Source organism: Ursus americanus, chromosome 33 (assembly GCF_024610735.1).
Source record: "Ursus americanus isolate L20-20 chromosome 33, mUrsAme1.1.p, whole genome shotgun sequence".
Lineage (NCBI taxonomy): Eukaryota > Metazoa > Chordata > Mammalia > Carnivora > Ursidae > Ursus > Ursus americanus.
This window is the reverse complement of record NC_142159.1, coordinates 13,949,720-13,965,036: the sequence shown is the minus strand read 5'-3', so window position 1 is coordinate 13,965,036 and position 15,317 is coordinate 13,949,720. Positions and strand designations below refer to the sequence as shown.

Genomic DNA, 15,317 nt, shown 5'->3' with positions numbered 1-15,317 from the left:
AGGTACCTTCAGACAGCTCACTCTTTTGTGTGTGACAACAGACAAGCCTAAAACTAAGAATCCTAGCAGCTGTTTCACTGCTACATTTAAGTCCCGTTATGTGGGTGCCAGCGTGTCCTTTTCCAAGCCCCAGCATGTTTCCAGTCCTTTCAGCATCACTAGCTGGTTACTTTAAATAAAATGCAGTGAGATACATTAGCTGTGCCAGTGCACAGACGACAGCTGGACTCCGATGACAACCAAAATGGCATGAGTGACTCACGCAAAGAGCACGTGGAAACTAGGGAGCTTTATTGGTTACATATTGTGCTGCAGAGCCGACAGACAGCAATGGAGCCGGAGGATACGTGCAGACAGGCAGCGTCCACTATACACATGCACCCAAGGAGCCTGAGGCACCGCTCACGGCTTTACCCTGGTTTCCAGCAGCAGGGTCCGGCCTCCTTGGTCCCATGCCCAGAGCGGGAATGTAGAAGCTGCTGCACCTGTGGACTCCAAGGGGCGGGGGGACCAGAGCGCCCACCTGAACGAGCAGATGTGGACTGACAGAGACCGAGGCCCCAGCAAAGGGGCCTCTGATGCGTTAACAGTTTTTTGAGGGCTACTTCCCCAGCCCTCCCAATCTTTAAAATACAAAAAAATAGACTTTATTCTCTTAAAAATACATTCCATTCAGTACATGTTCTGAGCTGTGAAGCAGCAGGAAAATAGGGCCCCTTTCCTATGATCTTGGTTGTGAGGCTTTGAGGAGAACCCTGGGCCCCACCTGGGGTAGTCAAAAGATAATCCCTAAAAGCAGCTCTTCCAAAGCAGTCTTGTCAGAGTAACAACGGACCCCACATCAACAGAGGTGGCTCGGGACCCAGAGCCTGGGTCCCTGCTCCCTTACTGGGAAGGGGTGGCACCTGGCACTAACCCACGATATGTAAAACTGCCCCAGGATGACAGGTCCAAGATCAACAGAGACCCTGCCCACATCCAGTGAGGGGGTTGGATTTATGTGCAGACTTGCCTGTGGTGGAGGCTGGAGTCCTGGGCCCCACTGCAGATCCCTTCAGCCCGCGCGGTTTCGTTGCCAAGCAAAAACAGCCATGGCTTCTTTGCCGGCCACCCCTGCAGCCTTCTCTGGCGGTTTTAGTACCAGAGTGGTGAGAGACCGGCCTCTGGCCTTCAGCCACCTTGAATACTTTTCTCCAACCACGCAGCTCTGGAGCGCCAGGCTCCCCAGGCTTGTGGGGAACCCTCCCACAGCTATCCACCTGCCAGTAAAATCTGGGGTTCGAGCCACGCTGCGGCAGAAGCTTGTCCTAAAAGCGGGTCTGATGGCTGGGACAGTGGACATATTTGGTCGATTGGACAGCTATTTAATTACCAGGTCTCCCCTTTTTGTGGAAGTTTCCTCCAGGACCCCTGACGGTGAGGTCCAGAGGGTCACACAGAGGTTGCTTTTCAGAAAGGTGCCTTTGAACTTTGGAATCTGAGAGCCAGCCTTGCCAGCCATTTGAAACCCAGAGGAACTGAGCCTCCAGCCTGCACTTACTATTACAAATGGTATCTTCTGCAATGCTGAAGACATTTAAAAATAAAATCTATTTTACAATGGTTCTAGAAAGTATGCAGATTAAGGAAACACAATATTTATCCTGAAATAACTGTTACAATCAAATCCTATTGCACTCAGATTTTAAGATAGCAGCCCCCAGCAAGAGGGCACCACAGCTGTCCCTCTTCCACAGAGCATTCTGGGGAGTGGCAGGTGTTGGTGCTGCTGCAATGTGGAAAGATCCAGACTTTGGCACCAGGAGCTACAGCACCAGAATCCAGGGCTCCAACGCCCAAAGACGAGATTTATTGGCGAAATCTTTGTAGGCATGGCTTGGCACCCTTTTGTTTCCACCAGCAGAGAAGAGCCGCAGACTTAGTTTCCTATAACCTCAATTGACCACCACAGAGGTCCGTTTCCTTTGGACTCTCAGTGTTGCCAACCAGCGAAGAAGAATGGCTACAGGTGAGAGCTTGCAGCCTTGGGCAAGCGAGTTCCTGGCCAGTGACGGAGAGAAGCAGCAGGAAGAGAGTTTGAAAACAGCATCTTAAACTGAGCGCCTGCAGCAGCGTTGTAGAGGAAAGAGAAGCTACATGGCAAAGCCCTTAGCCTGGCAACGTTCCAGAAAATGGAAGGAGGCACAAAACTTTTCCGTCCCCGAAAGGAAGCTAGGTGTGCCCCAAGCCACCTCCAGGGTCGCCAAGTCTGAGGGCAGACGCGGGCGTGATGAGTGCTGCTTGCCACACTAAGTTGCAGGCAGGGAAGACAGCTCGCAAAGCACAGCAACACGAGATGGCCAACTGGTGTCCCAAAAGCCAGGGGACACTGTGCCAAGTGGGCAAGGCTGGCGCCAAAAGGGCTACAGAAGCCATCTGCTCTAATCCCTCATCTCACAGACTAGAAAAACAAGGCCAACCGAGCTTTGCGTACTTCTCACGATGTTAAAACGTGGAAAGAATAAGGCCCAGAAAAACAAGGGGGGGGTGGGAATGGACGGGGACGGACACCTTCCCCGAACCCATCTGGATGCTACCTTCCAAAAGAATCAGCTCCCACAGGACAGTGTAAACAATCATCTCAGAATGCCAGATTTAGGACCCTTAGAGACCATTTCAAAGAATTCATTTTATAGATAAGGAAACGGAGGCCCCAAGAGGACAGTGACTTGCCCAAAGTCACACAGCAAGAAAGTACAAAGCCATGAAGAAAATTCAGCTTTCCTGACTCCTAGTTATGCTCTCTATGAAGGAACAGTGTCTGCGCCATTAAAAGTAGCCTTTGAAAGGCATCCCTTCTTTGAACTGAGTGTTATACAAAAAGCAGTGCCAAGAATATCTGGTTCTTTGTAACCGCCACCCCCCCCACCCCTGGGGACTGGTAGAAGGAAACTAGTCCGTTTTTTTAGCTGGCTCCCTGAAACGTTTGTTGCATTTTGCATTGTATACACCTGGGGCCCTCGGTAGGCATTTATTACCTTTCCTCCAGTGAAGTCATCGTAATGCTAGTCCGCAGAAAGCAGGGCCCAACTGTAGGAATGCTTCAGCTTGTAAAGTGCGACACCTCCTCCGTGGGGGGCGAAGGAAGAGGAACAAAGTCCATGCCTTCCGTGGAAATATTGCTTTGTGGAGTGACTGGGGAAACGCTTCTTCCTGCCCACTTTCCCCCTTACTGGGCACTTCTAGAAGGCAGAGTACGCTGGGTCAGGCCCAGTTTAGTCCGGGAGGATTCCGAAGGTTGGAAACGACAGAGTTGGCCTGAAGTCTCCAGCCGAGGGAGAGGAGCGGGCAGTGCCAGCAGCATTACTGGTATCAGGAAAGGAGATGCGTGAGGCTTGTGCGCTTCCAGGTGCCTTTGGAAGGTGAGCAGAGAGCCGGGGGAAGGGAGGGATGACATCATTCCAGTAGGTGGGTACCCGTGTGCTCTGCCCCCAGGAAACCATCATCAGCCAGGGGGCCATGTCCGAGAAGCTTCTGCCTGCAGCTTGGTCCCATAGTCCCTTAGAGGCAGCACGGACCTCTTCTGCTGTACAAGTCTGAGGAAGGCCAAAGGGGAAAGGAGCGGACCGCCCCCCCCCCTCCCATGGAGCTGATGGCTGCTGAGTCTCCGCGGGTACTTAGGCCCCTGGAGCAAACAAGGAGTGAAGTGGATGCGGTGAGGAGACTGAGAAACTAGCCACGCTGAAGGGGTGCCCTCGGACCCACAGGAGCACAGAAGGGCTTTCGGCTGCTGTTGTGTGGTGAGGATACAAGGGCTTCCTATAGCTTTCCCCATTTGGGGGCCAGAGGGGCCCATCCGACCTGGGGACAGGGACAAGGAGAGAGGACTCATGCATCGGGGAAGGCTGGGCCTGGGTGACTACGTCCAGCTTGTAGTCTGTGATCCCCCCTGGCCAACTGGCAATATGACCCGAGCCACAACCTGGTCTGCCGTCGTCTCCCAGCCAAGGCCTGGCATCTAGCCTGGTTAACTGGACTTGCATCCTTCATAGGGCAGGAAGGCAGGGGAGCGGAGAAGCTGGAGGAGAGGAGACAGCAGACCTCACCCAGCCGGCTCAGTTGTCCTCGGCGCAGGGCCTGGCTGGCCGTAACCGCTCCTCAGCCCGGGCTCGCCCCGGCTCTGACGGCCCCGGCTTCGCAGGAAGCTCACACCGCTCCAGGGAGTTGTGCGGTCGCCTGTGGGCACTGAGTGCACAGTCGTCCCCTTCCTCCTGGGCCAAAAAGGACAGAAGTGAGCTGTGGGGGACAACGGCGAGTGACAAAGACACGCTCACTCCCTACCCCAGGGATGCTTGCCTGCCCGGCAGAGGGAGGTACAGTGTAGACAGATCACAGCGTAACTGCAGAGATTTGCTTTGGTCTGAGGACAGGCCAATTTAAATGTTCCTTGGAAACTAGGAGAGACTACACCCCTAAGTTGCTGGGGCTCGTAGCGTAGGACAGGGCCTGGAATGGGGGCACGGGGCCAGCCCCGTAAGTAAGGGTCCCGGAGTTCTGCATGTGTAGGCTGCATGCTTCTTGGGGTGAGCCATTTCCCTGCTTGGAGAGCAAGGAAGTATACTGAAAAGGAAGCCGGACCAGGCTTTTCCTACTTCCCACTTACAAACTACCAGAAAGCCAGGTCCCTTCCTTTTCAGGTCCTATACCTACCCCTCATCCTGTCTCAGATATCCAAAGCTTCAGGGACCTAAACACACACACACACACACCCCTTCACTCCTACCAGAATTCTGCCTTTTCAATGTTCTCATTGGTCCTTCGAGCAAAGGCAGATCAAAGAACACAAGTATGAGTGAGAAAGTCAGGTTGGCAGGGTAGAAAGTGCTGGATTCAGAAACAGGAATCGTAGATTCAAATCTTAGCTCTTCCAGTAATTCACTCGGGTAGCCTTAAGTAAAGCTCTTTGTGTCTCTGACCCTCCATTTCTAGATCTAAAAAATGGGGATAATACCTGCCCACGGGGCTCTTGGAGAGACTGAGATGGTGGGGAAGTGCTTTGTCAGATGTTGAGCACCCTGTGAGGGCTTACAGGACATTTCGAGTCAATGCACCGTCCCCTGCCTTTTAAAAAGAAGGAAACAGTGGAGGTTGGAGTCCTGCGCCCCACTGCAGATCCCTTCAACCCGCGCTGAATGTCCTGCATCCTCGTAGGCTCCGTATCCAGAACACACTCCCGGAGGCTTCCCCTTCACTCCACTGACACTCTGACCTTCAAGAGGAGGTGGCTGGGGATTTATCTAGCCTGTAATGAGCCTACTGGACCAGCCCTGCCCTCAGATGGAGGATACGATGACTTAGGTGTCTGGGGCAAAAGAGAGGGTGACACGTGGGCACAAAGCAAGTCAAGGAGGCCCAGGATAAGCCCATGCTCTGCTCATTCCCCACATGCCAGCAGCCGGCCGAGCTCTGCTGCGGAGACCCGTTCCCTGGCTCTCCTCTCTGTGCGCGGCTTCTTGTGCTGCTGGGTGCCGCTCGGTGGGGCTCTGAGGGGACTCCTCTGGCTCCCCTGGCACACCCAGAGAGTGGGGCCAGATCTCTTCTTTTTGTGTGGCCTTCACATACAGAAGAGACTCGCTGGGAAAAGTTTTGGAAACTCATGCTGCTCTCTGCCAAAATACCCTCTTCAGCTACCTCATTCTTCTTCAAGGCCAAACCCAGCCGAGGCTCAGCAGTCCCTGAGCAACCCAGCTCCCAGTACTGCCCAGCCCCCTAATCCTGAGTCACACAGGCCAGAGAAAAGGGAAGTGGAAGGAGGGGAGGGAGAGAGGGAAAGCAGGGGGCTCACCGTGCCTGCCGAGTGGTTCCAGGCTGCAGTGGTGGCAGTGTCTCCCACCCGATTCCGACGAGTGAGCACCTCGGACACGGTGAGGCTACTCTGGGTCCTTCTGGAGGCGAGTTCGGGGCCGTCCCCTGAATTTCCTGCCCTTTGAACGCCCTGCTCACAAAGGTACAACCTGGGCTGGCCGAGGTCGGAGCAGTCTGTGGAGGCCCTCTGGGTGTAGGCGTTGGGAGCTTCCACGTTTCTACCTATTCGAGTTGGGGGGTCTTCTAAAGAGTTCAAGTCTCGCCTACTCTTCCAGGCGTTGCGCACAGTGACGTGTCTGGCATCTGAAGAGCCCACTTCTGAAGGGGCACTATGGCTTTTCCACCTGATTGTCTCCGCTGCGGGTGCATGGCTGTTTCTCTCCACAGGATCCGACGGCTTGATTATAATGCTGCTCCGAGAGACCACGGTTTCTGGCCTGTTCTTCAGGGGCCCATCGCCTGTTCTTTCAGCTTCTGTGAACTGCAGGGCGATGTCATGTTTGTGGATGGAGAGCTCAAAGGGAGAGCTGACGTGGTTGCTGACTGACGTGAGCTCTGCTGGCCCAACCTGGATGTTGCTGGTGGATGTGTGCCTCTCCCGCGGGGCCTCGCCTGGCGTGGATCTCGGGCTGCTGCTGTCCGAGGGGTAGATAGTTATGCTGCTTGTCACCTTGTTTGGCCCTGGTTTGGAGGTGGATTTCTGCTTCTCCGTGGTGGTCTCGGTTCCAGATCCTCCCATGATTTTCTTCACATCCTTATCAATGATGACAGGCTTGATGATGGCTCTAGAGCGCAAGGCCTCCCTGGGGCTGAAGGGCCGTTGGCTCTTCACTCCAGCGCCATTGGCATCTGGAAACTCCGCGGCAGTGGTGGAGGCTCTAACAGCTTTCACAGATTCATTTTCCGTCCCAACATCTTTATCATTCTCAAAGAGGGAGGTTCTAAGCCCTCCTCGGGATTTGGCTTTTTCCCTAGAGTTGGGCTGGTGTTTGGGCTCTGGCTCCGGAGTGATGGTTGTGTTTACCAACTTGGCAGTGACAAGAGAGGTCACGTCCACGTCGTCATCTGAGTTTGGCTTCTCTCTGCCACCGGACTTGATGACTTGGCACCTCAGGGCCTCGTGCTGACTACTGTCTTCCATCACAACAGCTACGGGTTGATCAATGCCTTCTTTATTTGGGGCTGAAAAGCCCTGAAGGATGTTCTCTTGGCTTCTGGAGCTATAAGGATACTTTGATAAAAGTGGAGGCTTGGAATTGGGGAAACTGGTATTAGCCTCTGGGCCACTGGCCGCCTTTTTGCCCTTGCAGAGCCCTTCTGAGGAAGATCTTCGAGATGAGGCCAGGGAGCCAATCCCCTTAGGACTGCCACAGTCTGCAGCCTGATTTAACGGACTTCCATTGCCGGGTACCTGCCCCCTCTTGCCAAAGAGGGCCTCAGTGGAGGAGTCCAAAGCCTTGTCAGCTCTACCCAGTATGTCACTGGGAACAGATCCATGGGTGGTATTGTCACTGAATGTGCGTGTTGTCTTCTCCACTCTTCCCTTCAACCCGCTCTCAGCACCTGGCTTGGGGGGACCCTTCCACGCTTTACTGTGCTCCTGAGCGGCGGGCGGGTAGCGGCTAAGCACTGGCGGCTGCTCCCTGGACTTCTTCCCTTCGTTCTGAGAAGAGCCCGGTGCGTATCGGTCTTCAGTTCTCCTTGTCTCCTGAGTCCCACTGTCTGCAGCCGCCCCTACGTTGGAAGCTTTGGCTCCCCTCCTATTGGTGAAACTGGGAGAGGAGACCTGCCTGTTGCCCAGAGAATAGTTTTCATTGTTGAGAGCAAACTCCCTGTTTCGATGCCTCTCCCGCTTATGCTGAGGGGACTGTTCCCGGGGCGCGTGCTTGGACACGGGTGCCTCACTCCCATGCCCTCTCGACTTAGTCCTCTCGTGCCTGCCTTTGCTGGACAGGAAAGCCTCGTCCCCTTCCACCTCCCCATTCTCTAGCTCTTTCTGTTTCCTGATTTGTAGCTTTACCTCCTCCAGCTGGCTGGCTAAGAGTTTGTTCTTATTTTGCTCACTTAGGTAATTATCCTGAAGATCATTATTTTTGGCCCTCATTTTCTTAAGTTCTTCTTCCAAAAATTCAAAATGTTTGATTTGTGTCTTAAGTTTCTCAATCTCTTGGTTAAGGTCTTTAACTTTGTTGTCTTCCTGATTTCGGTTCTTTTCATTTTCTGATTTGTTTCTTGTTTCGTTCTCTACCTGCTTTAGGTAGTCCAGAGTGCCCTTCCTTCTTGATTCTTTGCACGGCAGTGTGGAGGAGATCCCGTCCTCAATCCGTAGGTCACTCCTTTCCAGAAGGTTAGAAGCGTTCCTTGTGTAATCTCGGTTCATTTTTTTGTTCTGCTCCAGTTTCTGAGTGAGCTCTTTTATCAGTTTCTCATTTTCTTTCTCCTTTTCATTCAAGTATTTTCTCTCACTTACAAAGCTCAGAGTTAATGATTTCAGCTTTTCTAACTCTGACACTAAACTCTGCTCAGTTTTATCCAGGCGGTCCTCGGAGGATTCCAGTTCTTTCACTTTGACCCTGAGCATTTCCAGCTCAGAGGAGATCTTCTTTGTCAGGTTTCTCTCCTCATTCAGACTCAGACAGAGTTGGGTACAGTCATTCTTACTCCTGCCGAAGGCCTCCTCCAGCTTCTCCAGTTCGGCCATTCGTTTCTGAAGCCGCTCAATCTCAGATTTCAGCTCCCGGGTGAGGTTTTCTTCCTCTTCGAGCTTCTCCTTCATCAGCTGGCACAGGTCCTCTGCTCTCTTAATTTCCTCATCCTTGCCTTCGATTCTCAGCACCCGCTGGCGCAGCCCTTCAATCTCCGCCAGCATGCTGGAGTTGCTGCCTTCTGCCTGAATCACCTTGTCCTGGAGATCCAGGAGCTCGTCCTCTGCTTTCTGGAGGTTTTTTGTGGCTTCCTCCAACTCATCGAGGCGGCGGCTTAGACTCTGTAACTTAAACCGCAGGTGGCGGCTAGAGGCGGTCTCCTTGTAGCTTGTAAATTCAGCCATGTCTACTGCCAGCCGTGCGGGCTCCTACCGGCATGCAGTTCCACTCGAGGGGATGAGAAATGGTTACCTTTCTCTTGGCATCCACAACCTTCTTTGGCAGCTGGAGACCATTATCAGGCTACAGAAGGAAAGCAGAAAGCATGTCAGGCGCAAATCTAACGTCTCTACTTCAGCTCCCAGTTGTTTTAATTCTTGTGCCTAGAACCCAGCAGGTGCTCAGATGTGCTGAATGAATGAATTTTAAAAATCCTGCAGGAAAACACTAGTGTTTCATGACTGATACTGAGGTGATTATCTAGTTTCATCCTAATAAAGAATGCTACCAGTGGCCGCGTGGCAAAAAGACACAGAGGAATGCCTCATTTCTCATCTTCACCGTGAGCCACCTACATAATCTCAGGAGTGTCCTTATGTTTCTGCAAATCATTAAATAAACAGCTTCAGTTTTACTCAGTTGTAAATGGGTATAATGATCCCTACCATATCTCTCCCCATTATTGTTCTGAAATAATGCATAGAAAGCTCTTGGTAACAAAGCAGTAAATAATCATACAATTGTTCAGAACTATGACAGCTTCAGAGAAAGAAAGAGATTAGTGAAAAAGAAAATCACCTCACTGACATTAGGGAGATAACAGGACCTAGGCTCTGTGAAGGGAGAAAGAAAAGGTTATACCCCTAGAGAACTGATCATTTGGGGCATGCCTTCACTTGAGTTCTGAGCTCAAATTGACACTGCTTTGAGTGTTCTGGTATCACCTTGTCCTCACTGAGAATCTAAAGTGGTCTCAGCCTGGTAAAATCCCTGGGAAACCTACCAGAGGTTAACAAAAAAATTCTGGAGAGATACACTTTCTACCCAGGTCACACAAGAGTCCCAAAGATAAAGTCCTGCTGAACCTTGGGTTTACAATTCTAAATTACAAAACACATAAGGAGGGGCACCTGGGTGGCTCAGTCAGTTAAGCATCTACCTTCGGCTCAGGCCATGATCCCAGGGTCCTGGGATCGAGCCCTCCATCAGTCTCCCTGCTCAGTGGGGAGCCTGCTTCTCCCTCTCCCTCTGTCCCCCATTCATGCTCGCTCGCTCTCTCTCTCACAAATAAATAAAATCTTAAAACATACACACAAACACAAGGACCACTATTTTACTATGACTGAACAAAGGCTATACAAAGAAGAACCAAAGTTCGTAAGACTGAGCCCATATTAAGCACATTCTAATGTTTAAAGTCATAAAAGGAATCCAAACCCAGAGATAAGAAAAAGATGGTATCAACTAAGATCAGAAGATTTTTTAATTAACCAAAAAGAATCACTAGAAATAGAAAAATGGCATATTAGATGCAAATGAAGAGATACAGTGGTTGAGAAGAGATATAAGCAGATTACAAAGGGCAGCACAAACTTAAAAAGATTTTTTTTTTAAAGATTTTATTTATTTAGTTGACAGAGACAGCCAGCGAGAGAGGGAACACAAGCAGGGGGAGTGGGAGGGGAAGAAGCAGGCTCCTAGCGGAGGAGCCTGATGTGGGGCTCGATCCCACAACGCCGGGATCACGCCCTGAGCCGAAGGCAGATGATTTACCACTGTGCCACCCAGGCGCCCCTAAAAAGATTTTATAAAAGAAAGGGCACCTGGGTGGCTCAGACAGTTAAGCACCTGACTCTTGATTTCAGTTCAGGTCTTGATCTCAGACCCTTTCAGAACAAAAAAAAGGAAAACATAAACCTAAGTGTTTATTATTAACAGACCTTCACTGAAAAAGCTGTTTATGGGTGGCTCAGTTGGTTAAGCGTCAGACTCTTGATTCTGGCTCAGGTCATGATCTCAGGGTCGTGGGATCAAGCCTCACTTTGGGTAACATGCTCAACGGGGAGTCTGCTTGAGATTCTCTCGCTCCCCTTCTCCCTCTGCCCCTCCCCTGCTCTCTCTCTCTCACATAAACTAATAAATCTTTTAAAAAATATATAATGATTAAAGTAATGATTAAAAGTAAAGGGATGGAGAAAGATCTGCCAAGCTAACTAATCAAAAGGACGTTGGAGTAGCTCCATTAATTTCAATCAGCAGATTTTAGAGCAAGTGAACTTATCAGGGGTAAAGACATGATAAAGGAGTCTCAATTTTCCAAGAAGACATAACAATCCTTAATGTATATGCACTTAACACAATGGGGCATCAAAATATATGAGGCATAAACTTACAGACTTGCAAAAAGAAAGAGATGAAACCACTACCATAGATGGAGACTTCAAGATTTGTGGGGTGTACCAAAAGCAATGCTTAGAGGCATATATAGCATTGAATGCATATATCAGGAAAGAAAAAGGATCCACAATCAATAAGCTAAGCTTTCATCCTTGGCAATTAGAAAAAGAAAAGCAAATTAAAACCGAAGTAAACTGAAGAAAAGTAAAATTGAAACAGTAATCAACTGGTTCTTTGAAAAGATCGGCAAAATCAGTAAGCCTCTAGCCAATGAAGAAAAAAAGAAGATAAAAATTATTAATACCAGCAGTTAAAGAGGGGATAGCACTACAGACCCCATGGACATTAAAAGGATAATAAAGGATCATGAACAACTCTGTACCCACAAATCTGATAACCTAGATGAAATGGACCAATTGCTTGAAAGATATAATATGCCAGAATTCACACAAGAAGGAAATAGGTCATCTGAATAGGACTATACATTTACGAGATGGAATCAATAATTAATAACCTTCAAAAACAGGAAACACACCAGGCCCGGATGGGTTCACTAGTAACTGTAAAATACATTTAAAAAGTAATTATGCCAATTATACAATTTTCTGCAAACTCTTCCGGAAGTTAGAAGCAGAGAAAATACTCCCTAAATCATTCTATGAGGACAGCATTACCCTAACACCAAAACTAGACAAAGACATTACAAGAAAAAGAAAACTACAGACAAAGATCTCTCATGAACACAGATGTAAAAATCTTCAACAAAATGTTAGAAATCTAATCCAGCAATGTATAAATAGAATTTCAGACCATGACCATGTGGGATTTATCCCAATACAAAACTGGCCCAACATTCAAAAATCAATTAATGTAATCCAGCATATTAATAGACTAAAGAAAAATCAATGATCTTATCAAAAATTACAGACAAAGCATTTGACAAAATCCAATACCATTCATGATAAAACTCTCAGCAAACTAGGAATAGAGGGGAACTTCCTCAAACTGATTTAAAAAAAAAAAAAATCTATAGCAAGGCTGCAAAATACAAAGTTAACATACAAAAGTCCGTTGCTTTCCCATATACCAGCAATGAACAAGTGGAATTTGAAGTTAAAAACACAATAGCATTTAGAAAACACACACAAAATACCATTTACATTAGCACCCACCCCCCAAAAAAGAATGACGTAAGTATAAATTAACAAAATATGTGCAAGATCTACACAAGGAAAACTATAAAACTGATGCACCAAAGACGGATAAGCCAATGAAGAGATACTCCATGTTCATGCATAGGAAGACTCAGCATTATCCAAATGTTAATTCTTCCCAACTTGACCTATAGATTCAATGTAATCCCAATTGAAATCTCAGCAAATTATTTTGTGGATATCAACAAACGGATTGTAAAGTTTGTATGGAAAGGCAAAAGACCCAAAGAGCCAAAGCATACTGAAGAACAAAGTTGGAAGACCGACACTATCTGACCTCAAGACTTACTGTAAAACTGCAGTATTCAAGAGCCCAGAAATAGATCTACATTAGCATAGTCAATTGATCTTTGACAAAGAAGCAAAGACAATCCAATGAAGCAAAGATAGTCTTTTCACCAAATGGTGCTGGAACAAATGGACATCCATATGCAAATCGATGAATCTAGAACGAGATCTTACATTCTTCAAAAATATTAACTCAAAATGGGTCACAGACCTAAAAGTAAAACATAAAACTATCAAATGCGTAGAAGGTAACATAGGAGAAAACTTCGATGACCTTGGGTATGGTATGGTGATGATTTTTTAGCTAGAACACCAAAGGTGTGATCCATGAAAGAAATAACTGGTAAACTGGACTCCACTAATATTAAAAACTTCTACTCAGCAAAAGACAATGTCAAAAAAAATAAAAAGACAAGTTACACATTGGGGAAAAATATTTGCAAAAGACCCATTTGATAAAGGAGTATAAACAAAATACAAAGAACCCTTAAAGCTCACCAATAAGAACCTGATTAAAAAATGGGCCATCCCAAAGATTTCACCAGAGAATATACACAGGTACCAAGAAAATACTCTCGATATGGCATATGGCAGTTACGAATAGAGCTCATCAGGAACACGAAGCAATGGGGAGATACCACTATACACCTATGAGAACGGCCAAAATCTGGAACGCTGACACCACCACATGCTAGGTGAGGATGTGGAACGACAGAAATTCCCACTGCTAGTGGGAATACAAAATGATACAGCTACCTTCAAAGGCAGTTTGGTGATTTCTTACAACTAAACATACTCTCACCATACACGATGCAGCAACAGCACTCCTTGGTATTTACCCAGAGGAGGAAAAACTGCATGCAGAGGTTTCTAGGAGCCCTATTCCTAACTGCCAGCGCTTGGAAGCAACCAAGACGCCCTTCAGTGGGCGAACGGATAAACAAACTGTGGTCCATCCAGACAATGGAATATTATTTGGCTAAAAAGAAAGGAGCTACCAAGCCATGAAAAGACATGGATGCGGGAAGCTCAAAAGTAAAAGACGCCAATAAGAAAAGGCTACATACTATGTGATCCCAACTACACGACACTCTGGAAAAGGCAAAACTGTGTAAACTATAGAAACAATAAAAAGATCAGGAGTTAGAAAGGGATAAGGAGAGTGAATTTGTAGAGCAATAAAGCTACGTGCCTGATAACTGTACCAATGAACACATCTCATAAATCTGTCCAGACTCAGAGACTGTATAACACACCAAGAATGAACTATAATGTAAACCATGGACTTTGGGTGATAATGATGTGTCAGTGTGGGTTCATCAGTTGTAACAAATGTTCCCCTCTGGTCAGGTATACAGATAATGAGGAGGCAGGTGTGGAGGCAGGAGGTATATGGGAAATCTCTACCTTCTGCTCAATTTTGCTGTAAATGTAAGAGTGCTCTTTAAAAAAATTTAAGTTCAATAGACAGACAAACAAGCCTGGGGGGGTGGTGCTGAGAGGGGGTTGCAATTTTAAACAGGGTAATTAGGGTAGGCCTCAAGGTGACACCTAGGTAGAGACTTGAAGGAAGCAAAGAAGAATATTTCGAGAACATTCTAGGCAGAGAAGATTAAAAACTGACTACTAAAAAAGCATACTTAATGTATTCAAGGAACAGGGACAGCATGGCTGCTGGAGATGAGGGAACAAAAGGAGAGTAGTGAGAGACGGAGTCAAAGAGGAAGTGGGGGCACCTTGTAGGCCCCAGGGAGGACTCTGATTTCTCGTCTAAGAAAGGGAAGCCCATCCAAAGGTTTGAGCAGAGGAATAACATACTCTAACTTGGATTTAAAGTTAATATAGTCCAATCTGGACTATATCATTTCACTTATATGTAGTTGAAAAACAGGCAAAAACTAATCCACGGTGATCGTGGCTACCTCGGAGGAGACCGTGACGAGGAGGAGACTGCTGGGGGATGTTCTATGGATGGCAGATTCCTGCCATCAAGCTATAGGACTTAAGGTTTGTACACCCTATGTTTTATCTCAATAACAAAAAATAGAGACAGACGACCTGTAAAACAAGACACAGCCTGATATGACTGCTGTGCTCAAAACAGACCACAGAGGTTAAGGGTGAGAGCAGTAATCCAGGCAAAAAGCAGTTGTGGCCTGGCCCAGGAGAGCAGTCACACACATGGTAAGAAGTGGTCCGACTCTGGCCACTTGAAAGGAGAATCACGGCACTTGCTCTTGGATCGCATGTGAGGTGTGAGACAAGGGGATTAAGAATGACTCCGAGGGGGGCACCTGGGGGGCGCAGTCAGTTAAGCATCCAACTCTTGGTTTCAGCTCAGGTCATGATCTCAGGGTCATGAGATGAAGCCTCACGTCAGAGTCCGCGCTCAGCGCAGTCTATTCTCTCTCCTTCTGCCCCTCCTCCTTATGCTTACTCTAAAATAAATCAGTCTTGAAAATAAAATAAAAGCTCTTTAAAAAAGAAATAATGACTCCGAGGGTTTTGGTCTGAATTTGTAGAAGGACTGAGTTGTTATCAATTCAAACAGGGATGCCTGACTATAGAGCAGTGTGAGAAGGAAGATCGAATTCGGTCTGGGGCATACTAGTTACGAAATATGAATTAGTCATCCAAATGGAGATATTCAAGAGGCCGTCTGAATATACAAGGCTAGATTTCAGGAGAGAACGTGAGCTTGAAAGACAGG

General features: G+C 47.8%; 1 protein-coding gene across 4 annotated transcripts in view; it reads right to left on the bottom strand.

The window, feature by feature from the left end:
* Nucleotides 1-15,317, bottom strand: part of LUZP1 (leucine zipper protein 1) — an 88,619-nt gene that overhangs the window by 6,216 nt on the left and 67,086 nt on the right. For 2 of the 4 annotated variants that reach the window (XM_045782347.2, XM_045782348.2), the window contains 2 exons: nt 5,825-9,011; nt 275-4,250 (listed from right to left, as the gene is read on the bottom strand). In XM_045782347.2, the coding sequence (XP_045638303.2) occupies nt 4,095-4,250; nt 5,825-8,893 (3,225 nt within the window). In that variant the 5' untranslated portion in view covers nt 8,894-9,011 and the 3' untranslated portion in view covers nt 275-4,094. Of the gene's footprint in view, nt 1-274; nt 4,251-5,824; nt 9,012-15,317 lie in introns of those variants that run through there. The other 2 variants (XR_015722680.1, XM_045782349.2) reach the window with 2 other exon arrangements.